At 38.2% G+C, this 15,208-nt stretch overlaps 1 protein-coding gene across 2 annotated transcripts in view; it reads right to left on the bottom strand.

Annotated features, from left to right (window-relative positions):
* Positions 1 to 1,760: 1,760 nt before the first annotated feature.
* LOC139734585 (5'-AMP-activated protein kinase subunit beta-2-like) overlaps positions 1,761 to 15,208 on the bottom strand; it is a 30,753-nt gene continuing 17,305 nt past the window's right edge. Inside the window, exons 5-11 of one of the 2 annotated variants that reach the window (XM_071645367.1) lie at positions 13,946 to 14,121; positions 10,994 to 11,087; positions 10,371 to 10,391; positions 7,829 to 7,934; positions 3,830 to 3,969; positions 3,428 to 3,496; positions 1,761 to 2,702 (exon numbers count right to left, since the gene is read on the bottom strand). In XM_071645367.1, the coding sequence (XP_071501468.1) occupies positions 2,622 to 2,702; positions 3,428 to 3,496; positions 3,830 to 3,969; positions 7,829 to 7,934; positions 10,371 to 10,391; positions 10,994 to 11,087; positions 13,946 to 14,121 (687 nt within the window). In that variant the 3' untranslated portion in view covers positions 1,761 to 2,621. The remainder of the gene's footprint in view (positions 2,703 to 3,427; positions 3,497 to 3,829; positions 3,970 to 7,828; positions 7,935 to 10,370; positions 10,392 to 10,993; positions 11,088 to 13,945; positions 14,122 to 15,208) is intronic. The other variant, XM_071645368.1, reaches the window with a different exon arrangement.

The raw sequence follows: 15,208 nt of genomic DNA on the forward strand, positions 1-15,208 counted from the left end.
CAGATGAATATTGATGCATGCATGTGACAAATGGGAGAAAGGACCATTTGACAGTTAATAGGGGAAAAGTCAAGTAAAAAGCCATCTTCATGAACAGAAATGCTCAGATGAATATGACTGTATGTAACATTAGCGGCAGTGAAATCAAAATATCATTAACATGAGCCTAAAAGAGAAAAGCCGACGCACCAGCGCATTTTGAGCATGAGCACTCGTAGAAGGCTCGACAAGCCCTGCACTTGTTTTGGTCTGTATACCCTAGTACTGATTCACTTAAAGTCCAACACCTTTTTACAAACCTGACATTTTTACAATCCTTACATATGGACACATTATCTGAGCATTTTGATAAAGTCTAACCTTCACACTATCCTAGCATCATTATCATTCTTTTCCCAAAATTTACACATACGGGGTGGCTTAGTTGGCGCACAAGATGTGCTCAATCCTACGAATGAGATGAACTGAGAGTATTCCCCTTGGCATATGTTCCATGAAAACGGATTACAGACATTTTAAAGAGAGGAAATTCATTCTGGAGCTTCAGTGGAAATCTAATGAGAGCACAAAAACTATTAAGAGGAATAACTTGATGATCAACTTATGCACAAGAAACAATGAAAAAGAAAAAAATAATAACACCCATGTGAATTCATGGTGGAGATGTATTCCTTTCAGCCAACACTTTACACTTAAGGTACAGTTGTATTTCCAATTCTGCCAATGCTATGTCAAATATTCATCCAGATCTTATTCATTCTATATTGTCAACAGTAAGGTTATCCTGTATCTCCTTAAAAAGCACATCTGCTCAAAGCAAAGCAATAGTCACCATCTTGGCAGATATGTACTACTGGCTCAGAATTTCAAATAAGGTTGAGATAGTAAAACATGGTGTCAATATGTGAAGTCACACTCTAAAAGTAAAACCTGCCCTGTGAGAAGGTTGTTCAGGTCCCCATATTACACCACACTATAAAACAAAAACACAACCTCTCTAGCAAAGAGGAATTTTGTGAGCTTATTGGCACACCTCTCACCTTAAAGACATTTTCCGTGTGGAGAGCATTCACTGTCAAACATCGCAAGTACTGTTTCATTTCACACTGTCCTAGAAGTCTCCAAAAAAAAAAAATAATTCACTCTCCTCAATTTCCCTGGCAGTTCACATGTCGACCAATCATGGTTAAACTATCTGACTCCTACCGCCACGGAAACATGCAATCTCAGCATCTGAACAACATGGTAGGTATATTACCAGAACGTGTCAATCCTTGGGATGAAATTATGATTTTCCCCCACTCACTTTTGCACAACTATATATTCAGATTTGAACAGACTTTCACTATTGAAAACTACAAGAAAAAAAAAGAAGATCTTTTGAGCTCCCTTGTTAGAGTCTAACACAATGTCACTGGACATTTGACCTGCAGTAAATGGATGCCAACTGTTGACTGTAAAGTGAAATTCTGAGAAAGCTGGTGATAGTGATGCCATGTCTCCAACCCCCAGACAAATGAGCATTGTGTTGCCATTTCTAAAATCTCGTACCATCCATTGTGCAAATGAGTACATATCAATTCTTGCCTCCTGCACAGAGAAAGCTTGATCATCCACAGGGCTGTGGCATTATTCGATGAACCATCATTGTGCCACTACAATCCCTCTTGCTCTCTTTCATTCTAGTCCCTGTTCTCCTAAGTTTTCTACCAGCTGCCCCTGGATACTTACAGTAAGATACTGGGTAGTTTTTACTTCTCCCATATTTCAGGAAATCTATAATCCCTTTGGCATTAAAAGTCATAAACTTCCTGCAACAGTGCGTATCTCATCACGTCGCCAGTCAACACTAACATCTAGGCTCTCTTCTGCACTGCCACAAGTCTCTCGGAGAGCCTGCATTTTACCGGGCATCTCTGTAAAGCAATTACATGCAGGCAGTACCAGTAATTCTTGTCTCTTTTCAACAATACAATACTTCCAGACATTTGTCTTATTTCTTGATAAAAATGCAGAAAAATACCTCGATCAAGACTAACTTGCAGCCTTCCATGCTGATTACGACAACACAAAAGTAAATCCTCACGCCAATACTGGCAAGATCAAGAGCACATGCACCGAGCTGAGTACACAGGATATTCATACAAACATACAACTGAGGGGAAACACCAACAGGAGAGACAGTGAGATATATTGGGTACTAGATAATATACTGATATGCTTCACAATTCATTTATAGTACAAAACTACAGTCACAAGGGAACATCAAGAAAATATATTGACTGCCAAGTCTATGACTGGAGAAAAAGTCAGATATCTGCTTTGTGTTATTTGGTAATGGTATACGGTATATGGGAGGACAAAATACAATGGTTGGCTTGACAAAATGACCTTCACTGTTCACCAACAAGGGAGTGTCATACACAAATAATCTTCCTTTGATACACAATTACAAGACATATATATCTGTACAACACTATCCTGTCTTTACTCCTTTAAAGATAATCTCTTTAGCATGGAAGATTTGCAGTTTCACTGGGGATGTTCAGTCATATCATATTCACCACACAAGAGTACAGATTGAAGTCCACACTAATATAATACACAGTATATACTACGATCTAGTTTATTGGCTTGTACAAAAGAGTTGTCACATATTTCTTTCGATAGCGATGTGTCGCACTGAGCACCATAACTCCATCCTGTATGGAAACAGAAACAAAAAAAAAATGAAAAAATAAAGAGTGACAAGAAAGTTACAAGACATGGGAAAGTTTCAGAAGTATGTACTTTGACAACATTGTAACACTGCCATCTACTTTCCATTTTAATGCAATGCATTAATTGAAGGGATTTGAGAATAAAAGCAATATCTCTCTTTATAAATTCACTTATGCATCATCAGCTCTGAAATCTTTTTGAAAATTTAGATCATCCTGTCATATAAATTCAATGGCTAAATGCAAATTGGTGGTCATCTCTATGAAAGTTACTTCTAACCATATGTTCAGAGGAATGGTGACATTCTTGGCTAGCAATGAATACTGCCACAAGAAATATGCACCCGTGACAAGATTAAACTTTGCAAGTGAGAGGAAATAGAATAAGTTTAGGTGGTTAGCATCATGAAGTAAGCGTGAATATGACCTTTCACATTACAAGGAAAAGTTGGTGGGACCGCCAATATTACCTCGCTATAACCAATGCCTCATAAACAAAATATAAAAGAAGCCAGCTAATACAGTATTTCAATGGACAATCGGTACCACCAAATTCACCATGTTAAAAGCCGCAACTTATGGTAAAAGCCTGTTATAAAGGGTTTCCCCATATCATGTTTTACAGGGTGGCATAGGCTAACTTACAGAAAAACCTGTTTCCATATATTTACTTTGAGCAATGAAGTGCCAGATTTGATTTTACTTACTTTTATTGACAAGGCATACAGGTGATTCAACATGACATGGTTTGGTTCGGGCAGAAGCGCTGGTTCATACTGAAAGAAATTAACAGGGAAAATGAGTTATTCTTTAGTACAATAAGGGAGGAATAGGAGCAAAATTATGCTTGAGGCATCTTAGAGTCAACTACAGAAAAAAAGATGAAAACACATCAAAAGTTAATTTCATAGACCGTAAAATGCAAGTAATGACACAATAATCTACCAGTGAACTTGTCATTTCATGCAACAACTAGTTTTTATTTTATATTCACACAATGCTAACTTCTAAGAATGATGATACTATCTCGAGGACTCATGCCCTATGCCAGTTCCATTTGCAATCATGAGGGAGGGTAGATATGAGAAGGGTAGGAGGCTGTGGTTTACCTGGGGTCCAATATCTTTGTTGAGTATGACTTGCAGGAGTTGCGGGGGCAGGATAGGGGGACCACTGGTCCTCTCCTGGAGCTCCCTGCTAGGGATATCTTGGCTGTAGTCACCAGGGGGAGATCCAGACGTATCCACACCTGAGCAGCACACATCACAAAATGATGCAAGCAATCATCAAAATTCATGCATCACTAAGAATTACTGGTTGCTATAGCAGCCGAAGGCAAATTAACAGTGCTATCATTCTACAGACAACATTATATGGAGTTTTCATTGGAAATATTCACTTCTTTTGTAAGAATTTGAGCATAATGGTAAAATCGGATGAAATTGAAACTGGTCGCATGACAAGGCAATGTTGCAGACATGGAAAGAAAATGGCATACGTAAATACGGCAGGCACCTAGGGTGCAATGTAACCTACGGTGTATGAGAAAACCTATTGTTGACATCACATTATACCATATACCGGTAACTTTTATATTGAATGGGACTTTATGAACACTCTAGGAGAAAAATTGTCATAAATCAAAGGTGTGTATCATTTATCCATAATTTTGTAACAAATTCCAACTAGAAATGTCGCTATGGCGACTGGTATGCCTCCGCCATAATGCATGATTCTCCTAATAGGTCTAGATAGTTCATGTGGACAATGTGTGATTACATTTTCACAAAACTGGCAAAATATTGAAATGACAAGTTTGTCACAAATGTGTTGAATGTTCACCTTCCTTGAAATTGGTTTAATTGGATGAATAGGAGAGCATGTATTTGGGGATTTAAGGACTTTAACTTGACTTTGACCCATTCATACATTTAATGCAATGAGTAATTTTCATGGTACCGGTATGGAGAAAAAGTGCAATTTCTGTACTGAATAGTATTTGTTACCATGTTCATCTGGCCTTTGACCCTAAAATTCATAAGATAATCACTTTCAGGAAGAACATGCACAGATATGCAGTAAGTTTCACGATAAATTGAGCCACTTCCGAGATATGGAGGAAAAAGTTAGTTCAGCACTTTCACTTGATCTTTGACCTTTTGACCTTTGAGGCAATAAAAAAAAGAAAAAGAAAAAAAAAACTCTCCAGAGAATTTCTATTAGGTTACACATGCATACACCAAGTGTAAAAAAAAAAGAATACTAATCCTGCTGGCATTGCATGAACATGAGGGAAATAGTAAAATTTTGAAGTGTTGCACTTGACCTTTGACCCCTGACCTTTGACCCCATGAACCCTACATTCTCTAGATAATCACTGCCAGTCAGTACATGTATATACTATGTTCCATGAAGATACCTTGAACAATTTTCCAATTTACAGAGAAAAAAAAGAAGTTTTAATACTTTTACTCGACCTTTTGACCTTTGACCTTTGACCTCATGACCCAAACTTTCACCAGAGAATCTAAATTGGGTAATACATGTATACACTAAGTTTCAAGAAAATATCTTCAGGCATTGCATAGATATGGTGGAAATAGTGAAATTTTATGTATTTGACCTTGACCTTTTGACCTTTGACCTTGAGCATGTGCACCCAAAAGTTGATAGGCACAACTTCACCCCCTAATACACATACATGCCAAGTTTCATTAAGATACCTCAACAGCTTTTGATAGTTACCTTGTCCACAAAATTCATTACGGACGGACGGAAAGACGGACGGAAGGACGGACGGACGGACGGACGGACGGACGGACGGAAGGACGGACGGACGGACGGACAACCCGAAAACATAATGCCTCCGGCACCACTTCGTGGCGGAGGCATAAAAATTGATCAAAGGAAACAGAACATTTTGGTACAGAGCAAGTCTGTACAGCTGTGATGAAAAGACTTTTTTTTTCTTGTCAAAAGACCATATAAACTGTAAGATCTTAAGTTCAAGTAATGTGCACAAAGTCCCATTTTATATCAATTTGTACACCTCATTGTGCACACCTCTTATCTAACTACACAAACATTTACACAGACATACTAACATCCATCCATAATATTCCACTCTGAGGACTGTTTGCACAGCTACTGTATCAGATCTTGAGTACTACTTAAGCTTGCAGCATAAAATGTGTGGTATGTCATAAGATATAATTCCAGAATCAACACACCATCATACAACTGTTCTCATCTAAGATTCAAAGAAGACATCTAGCATTTTGTACCATGTTCCTCCCTCGCCAAAGTGGATTTTGATTTGCATTACACGAAAACTTGTGGGGGATGGGAGGAAAGTTATTCAAACCGGTTCAATTCATTCAGCAGTATTTCACATACAGGGGAAACTTGGTATAACGAACACTGCTATAACGAGATATCGGTTATAACGAGGAAATTTTCTCGGTCCCAAATTTCCTTCCACACAAGTCTATGTAAAATGCTACTCTTATAGCGAGATCAGCTATAACGAAATAACTGCTATAACCAGATAAATTTTGTGACTTCCAAACAAAGAAAAACATAGTAAATCAAACCTGCTATAGCGAGGTAAAGCAAAATGCCTTCGGTAAAGCTTTACTTCGCCTGTGCTATCATCTTCCGAGATTGTAAAGCTTGATGCGCCAAAAACTGTCTTGTACACACATAATCATTTTCTTCAGTGCATGTCCAGCTAGCACTGCATGTTGTTAGTGTGAAGTGTGTGTGTGCACGCACACTGATACATGCAGAAAATGTGGTGGGACGGCCATTGTATACATGACATCATCATGACGTTTAGCAGGTGTGAGGCAATCTGATGCTGTGATTGGCCTTCTACTTAGGGAATTCCCCGTCTTCACACACACGCAGTCATAATGTACATACAGAATATGTCACATACACACACAGCATTGTGCAGACCATATTCAAGCTTTCCAGTCTTCACACACATGCAGTCATAATGTACATACAGAATATGTCACATACACACACAGCATTGTGCAGACCATATTCAAGCTTTCCACACAACACACACCCATACGATAACCACATACCAATCCACAGACGATCTTGATACAATCGCAAGCTATATATAAGTCTTCACACACACGCAGTCATAATGTACATACAGAATATGTCACATACACACACAGCATTGTGCAGACCATATTCAAGCTTTCCACACAACACACACCCATACAATAACCACATACCAATCCACAGACGATCTTGATACAATCGCAAGCTATATAAATTTACAAATTCAAACATCTACAATTAATAAGAAACACATTCTTGATATTGGATTTCCTTGGCGAAAAACATCTTCTTACCCATAAAGGTGAGTAATTCCCTCACACACAATATCAAGTTATCAGTATTGATTGAAATATGATGGGTAGTCCCACATGTGCAAATTAATGTCTTTATTTTATGCCTTCTTTTATGCCTACTGATATAACGAGATATCGGCTATAACGAGGAAAATGACTCGGTCCCGACCATCTCGTTATATCGAGTTTCCACTGTATTTCCATCTCTTGGTATGTAGGATGTTGAAACATAGCTTGTATAATGGTAGACCTGAGTTCGAATTCACCTCTGTATCATGAGAAGGTGAAGATTTTCCTGATTCACATGAAAAACAGTTTCATAAACAAAGTTCGATAAACAGTACAATTATTGTGTAAGAGCATGGCATGCCACTTTACACACTCAAGTCACAGGAGAAATGTGATACAGTTGTACAGTGCCTTTTGAATATCAATGTCTGGCATTTGTTCCTAAATGCACAAGAAACTTTGAAACTACTTTCCTGTGATTAGAACAGTTCTTATCTTTTTGCTGGGCGATGTCTGAGGTATACTGTAAAACATATTTTAGTGGCACAAAATTTTTGCAAATTGGAGCCAATGGCCTTTTTCATGGCATGAAATTTTCGCGAAGTGCCTCTGGCATTCAATGCATATAGTGTAGACAAGAGTCTTCACATGCATAGTGAATCTTGGCTCTTGCAAAATTTGCGAAATTAAAATACACACGAACATTCCTCATTTTACAGTACTTACTTCTCTCTCTTGATGAATCAATTGCAAGAGCTTCAAAAACTTCAAAGTCAGACTTGGATACACTGATGAAGTTGTTCACAGTCCCATATGTGTTGCTCTGTGTAGGCTGCCAAAATCAAGAAGAGTAATTACATACATGATAAATAACAAGATTCCTTTCAGATTCTATATGCAGAAGAAGTAGTGACCATGTTTTTCATAACCAGTCAAAACAAAAGCTTGTTTCAGTTAAAATGAAATGTAACACACATTGATGTTGAAGACCAGGACTGAACGTATCTTGTTAAACCTGCACTGCAAAAGCCAAAACAAGGAATAGTATTCATCTGTCTTGGTACATGTATTCAGCAGTGAGTCAATCAGTCTCTTGTCACGTTTTAATTTATGTGACTGATGTGGCCTACACTCTTAAATGCATATATCTGTCCATTTATTCAATCAGCAAATGAACAATGCAGATATCAACACAGTGTATTATTTTTTCAACACCTAGAAAACCAATGAAGTCATACTGATATTTCTCCCATGGGACAGCTGCCTTCGACCTTCTTAATGCTGGACACTCATTTCAAGTAGTCCTGTTTTATGTCGATTTCTTGCACGTCATCATTCGAAATTGTCTTCAACGTTTGCTGTTTCTATGCAGCTGAGACTTCCTTACAATTAAACCTTTATTGCAACAAGTAATGTACATGTACACGGTACAATGCATACCATGTAATTGGTCTCTTCATTTTTCTACATAAGGAGATGAATTGTTCCTTGCATTCCTTGTGTAAGACGTTTAGACAATTTCACAAGAGACATACCAGGTACCGTTTAGAAAATGAAGTTAAATATAAGACTCCAGTATGGGAGTACGGTAGACACTGTACTTCTACACATCAATTGAGAACCATGTCTTCCAAGATTCTTGAGGGACAAAAACAGTGCCCCAACTATATAGCTGGATGATACCTTACTCAAGTGTACATCACATAAGGCTACATATTCACACAAAGAAAGACAGAATAGACAGCAAGGCAATGGTATAACAAGAAATGCAGAGATTCAAGATATACCAACACAAAATATGTAATGAGTACTCCCTTTTGGCACACTCATCTCCCCAAGAATGGTTTCCACAGATTCACATTATGATCTGATGCACATTGCCACAATTCACACCAACAACAGGGCTTGACAATGACAGATGGTCAGAGCGACTTTATATAATCTAGCATTTAGTTTTAATCTAAATACAACGTACACAAACTGAGTAACAGTATCTAAGTCTTGAATAGAATATCACGCAATCTGCATTTCTCATTTATCCTCCACAACATGACTATAAAATTCAAATAATTAGGTCTACATGTACATTATCAAATTATAGTACTGTCCATTTAGGTGAAACACCACTCCGTCTCCTATGTCCATGAGAGTGGAATGGCCAAGATTTCCATCACATTTGGACAAAGAATAGAAAATAACGCTTCAAAGTTACATGTTTACACAAAATAGAGATATTAGCCATAATCACAACTATGCAAATTACATATGATGATGATGTCATCGACTTGGGAGGGTAACACTGACATATGTACATGTACATAGAAATCTTCACTTTTTTGTCGTTTCTGAAATAGTAAAGTTTCTGAAATAGTAAAGCAGTATGCCTTGTATGCTTTGCATTAAAATGATTCAACGGTTCCAATAAACTGTTAATGAATAGGCGTTTTCACATCAGCCTGATGTTTCGAAATAGCGCGCTATTTTCTGACTTGGGAAATAAGAAAGTATCTTGAGCTTGGATTTTTATCGGGCTGATGTGAAAACGCCTGATGTGATTATTCACCCAAAACATGAATTATTCATTATCTGTGTGTGTGTGTGTGTGTGTGTGCGTGTGTGTGTACGTGTATGAAGCAATAAGAGATTTCTGGAAACACCTCATCATAGTTGAACATGTGACTGTGATCAAAGAGTGTGTATGAGAGCAACATGTAAAACTTTTTTTTTTTTTTTTAGATTTTACTGAAACTTCTACCATTCTGGTTGATCTTCTATATATAATAGACTCATTTTGAGCATCCAGACGCATTTCACTTTAAGGTTAAGACAATTCTGTTCGGTGTGAGTCTGGGTAAATTCCAGGAATGTTTTTTATCTTGGCGAAATTTCACTTTCACATCACAGGCACAGCAAACAACAACAATGATTTGTAGGATATGCCAGCAACTACTTGCTTATTTCAAGTTACAGAAAATATAAAGGTTTCAAAGCAAGGGGTAGAAAAAAAAAAAAAGCTCATATGAAACAGAAATTAGAACCACAGATGTCACAAATATTTGAATAAAAATGAAACCGCCACTCTCATGAGATATAAATCAGTGTTCAAAGAGTCACAATTTTGGACAGCACTTTTAGCAACACTTGAAGTGCACACATATAAGGATTTATAGGCACAAACAGCAAGCTCCATAGCAAACAAATCACATTGTTTGCTATGATTCCAAAGCAGTGAGGAACTCAAGAAGGCCTGCATCTTGATCAAACTTACTTCAGATTCTGGTGTCAGAGTCTCCAAAATGAAGACGAGTGCATGTGAAGAAGGAAATCAACATTTCCCTCAGAAAAGCTCAGTGGCAGTACTGATTTAAAAGCAGTGGCCAGTACTAGTCAGTATTAAACATAAAGCAAACCCTTCTCTTCCTAATTTTAATGAACTGGTTTGTAATGAAATAGCAGAATTAGATGATTTGTAGAACTTGTGCCTACAGCAATACTTCCCTTTATGTATGGTTCTTTTTTCACATTTCTGATACAAAACTGCCTAAGATTCTATTTTCACTTTTAAGGATTAACTTGAACCCCCCTTCCCTTGTAGACTGTGCAAGCTACAAGTGCATCAGAGGGTTCTGATATTTCACCCCACAAATTATCAGCATTATGGGAAGAGTGGGCAGCACAGGGTAAGTGTAATTGGGCAAAATAAAACATGTGGCAAATTGTCCATATTGATTAAACGAGGGGGTAACCTACAACCAAGTACAGCAAATGGACATTACAGCTGACAAAAGAAAGAAATATGCTTACGATGAACCACACTGACTACTCAGACGACTACGATTGCCCTCGGGCATATAAATCATTGAGATATTGATACTGGGAATGGAGGCATACCTGGCGAGGGGCATGAACCCACTGACCATCCACAAAGAACTTGTACTCATGCTGACCTTCTGGAAGCTCAATAATAGCTGTGAAGTCACCATGACTGCAGAATTTAAAGAGAGAGAGAGAGAGAGAGAGAGAGCGAGGATACATTGGTATACCACAGAGTATTAGCTCCAGTCTCATCAATCAATGCACATTTGGGATTATTATTTTTTTCTTTTATACTTACATGTACACATTATAAACAAAAAAAAATGTACATGGTAAATGCAACGGAATTGTGATTGTTTTTTTCCTTTTTGAATCATGCATACATACAAATGTGTACATACAATGTATACATGTGTACAGTATTTAGCCAGAAAGGCATTTTTCATGATGTGTATTAAAGTCTATAGGGTCTGGCAAAACAAGCAATCGCACATAATAATTTGCTGGGTGTACACCAGTAATCTTTACATTTCTTCAGGCCTTATGTCAATAATTCCAACTACATGTAAACAGTATCATTGACCACCATTTATCTCAGAAACCCAGCAAAAGAACTGTGTTTGCCCTTCACAGATAATAAATGGCTTTATGAACCGCTACCTAAATATATACTTGGCACAATACACTCGGGTTAAATGCCCTCACTTTTCAACTGACTGTTGAAGGGGGGGGGGGGGGGGGGGAGAGAAAAAAGGTTTGCATGACCTTGCAATAATTCATATAAATACAGGTGGTTATACTCTGATTAAGATCTGTAAAGAGAGGGGAAAAAAAATACCTGGCTATGCAAACAAACTTGAGGCCTGTCTTCAACAGATCAAACTTTCAAAATAGCACGCTTTTGCAGTTAGGAAATTGTCCAAATCAATAACCCACTATTTGTGCAAAATAGCGCACTATTTGATTGGGAAAATTTCCCAATGCAGCACTACATGTACAATGTAGTCCCTCACATAACTGGTGCCACTGTAGCTTGAGATAAAAAGATTGCTGCGAGTTGCTGATATTGCTTGCGGACATCTGCTGACCTCTCAAACCGTACATGACATTAAGTTTCTGACAATTGCACATGGAGGTTCAGCACAGTTGTTCTTCATATTCCAAAGAGATAAAGTACATATCGATGACAAGTCAATGTGATTTCTTGCATCAACAAAATCATATTACTCATTTAAGAAATGCAATTGTAGCTGACAAATCTTGCATTCTATCTTCAAGTATTTAAGAAATTTTCACAAATTTTCTACAAAATTCTAAAATCCAGCAAAACTTTGTAAAGGATCAAACAGTATCACCGAAATGAGATCTGATGAGTAACTTCTTAAATTTTAAATCATGCAATTAATATGTTCCCATTTTTGTAACGCCTTGATAAATAGCTTGATACACCACTGGCCTGTTCCTTCAACAATGACCGACTCCTGAAGGTACTGTATCTGTCATCTCGAGAAAAGGAAGCCTCTCATATCTGTCCTGTGTTTACATTCTAAATGTGTCATGTTTACACAGAAGTTGTACTACCAAGCAAACTGTCTGGCACTTCACAGTGTTCTTCATCATTTGCACAAAAATTTTATTTGCATACTATGACCCCGTTTACAGTGCGGGGCTGGGCCGAGCCGCGGCCGAGCCCAGCCTCTATTGCGGGGCCGAGCCCCGCAATTTTGTCCGTTTACACTGCCGGGCTCAGCCGCACTTTTAATTCAAACCTTTCAATATTTTGTCGTAGTGGCGCTCTGCTTGTAAACAAACGCAATTTGGTATAGTCTGGTTTTCAGACCCTTTGCCAACTGGATTCCGTGGTGACGAAGTCGCCGTTCGGGCAAAGGCCTTTGCCGAAGGAAAAATCCTTTGCAGGACAAAACCACCTTAAACTATACTAGTTTTCGACGTTGAGGGGGTTAATATCCTGAATAGCGAATTAGTACGGGTAGAGGGTTTGGAAGCCAGACTAAAATTGGCCGCGCATTTGGCCCAGTATGCGTTTACACTGAGAAAAGGCCGGGCTCAGCCGCGGCTCGGCCCGCGGCCGAGACCACCTCCAGAGCGTGGCCAAATGCGCGGCCAATTTTGGCCCCGCATTTGGCCTTTTGTGCGTTTACACTGAAATGAAGGCACTGTAAACGTGGTCCAAGCCTACTTGGAAGCTCTCATTATGGTGTGTGAAGTTTTTGCAGTACAGAAAGTAACTATAGCTTTCTCAGATCGGAGAGGACATTGAGCTTGTTTTGTCCAAAAGATCAATCATCCAAAGCAGGAGAGGTCAGCTAATAGCTAACTCATATCTAAAACATAGACCCCGTTTACAGTGCGGGGCTGGGCCAAGCCCGGCCTCAATTGCGGGGCCGAGCCCCGCAATTCTGTCCGTTTACAGTGCCGGGCTTGGCCCGGGCTTTTAATTCAAATCTTTCAATATTTTGACTCTGTGATGATATAAATATTACCACAGAGCTGCATGATCTCTATGCCATCAAAAATAAGGGCTAATGTGGTCCACAGTATTTGTTTACAGGTACTCTGCTCCTATCGACCAACTTTTCATCACAATAAGATCTGCCACAATCATAGTTTACATCAACTCATCATCCATAAACATGCCTTGCTGATGGCACAGTAATAAACAAAATAACATAGGTAATACAGGGTGTAGCCTTGTATTCAAATCTCTTGATTACAGTTGAATACTGATGTACTGTACATTCATGTGTCATGCATGATAAGACTGCAGTGGTCTTAACTTGCATGGATACTGCGCCATAATAACAGAAATAACATGAAATACAACTGTAGCCCTTCCACCCTGTGCATAGAAAAAGATATGGTACCTTAGAAAACATAAAATGGTGTGTCTACAAAACATGTTTACCTATTCCCTTCTACATACATGTTACTGTAACATAGATGGATCATAGCAAACAGATAATCATACACTTGCTCTCCACTCTGCCAACATATCACCCCCCTCACCTCTTGATCATGGGTATCTTTGTGCGCCAGTTGTTAAACGACCCTGCAATTGCCACATTCTTGCCACCACCCTCCCAACGGAACACCACGGGGAGGGCATTGGGGTCAACATACGGCTGCTCCAGTAGAGTAGTGGTGCGAGGTCTGCCGTCGGGGCCATCATCTCGCAACAACTCCTGAGCACAAAAAAAAAAGGGGGAAAATCATCATGCTTAACATTTAATGGAGAGAATACATGACATTTTTTTTTTTTTTCTAAAAAAACTCAATTATGTAAGCTTCTGGCTGCTCACACAGAACGATGCAGTTGATCAGTTTGTGAACTATTACATATCTTCCAACTGATTTGTCATTATGGATTTGCTGCTTTATACAAAGCCAATGTTGCTCAATTTTTATTCATTTTGCCTAAGTCTGCATTTCTCATACTTCATAAAACACATGAATGCGGAATTTTTCCTGAGCTATATATATATATATATATATATATACACACACACATAATGTACGGTTCACTACTGTAAACGCTGAAATGGAAATCCATACAGTACATCTAAGAGTTATGACATAATGTAAATGTTATTTGACTATTATGTGAATTATCTTGAAATACCATTCATGAAGCCAAGACAGAATTATCTTGTTTTTACGACCATGATATCACTTGAACAACACTGTTCATTCTTTTTGGGTCTAAAATGTCAGAAATTCTACTTGATTTCATATGATACAACGTATATCCTTTACATAAAGAAATAATGAGTGTAGTTGATTTCCTAAAAACCACTTCAAGTCAAGAAGAAATATTTTGTACAATGTATTTGCCTCGTTTCAACAGTAACATTTTTTTTTTTTTTTGCAAGTATACCTTTAAACTTGACAGCATGACTAAAACCGTTATTTGAGATCCAGTCACTTCATGAATTACCACACAAAAGCCAGATTGTCAGACCTTGGGTATTTCTAACATATTGCTAAATTTAGTGCATCAGTTGCTTTGAATGAATGTGTTTCATACACAACAACTTTCCCTTTGATGTGAATCCCAATACTGTAGCCATTCACAAAGACATTCTGTACTAATGGTTCTGCAAAGTGTCCACCTCACATCGCTTCTGTAGAACATGGATAAACTAAAGATTATGCAGAAGGCAATTGGTTTTCCAAGAAATTTAAGAATACAGCTGTATAAAAACCTTGATATCATTTAGGGGAAAATGTATCACACAGCCATATATTCAAAGATTTTACATGAATTGTCTA

This window comes from Diadema antillarum, unplaced genomic scaffold (genome assembly GCF_040938485.1).
Source record: "Diadema antillarum isolate AM-2024a unplaced genomic scaffold, OU_Dant_1.0 seq00000533_RagTag, whole genome shotgun sequence".
In the NCBI taxonomy this organism is placed as follows: domain Eukaryota; kingdom Metazoa; phylum Echinodermata; class Echinoidea; order Diadematoida; family Diadematidae; genus Diadema; species Diadema antillarum.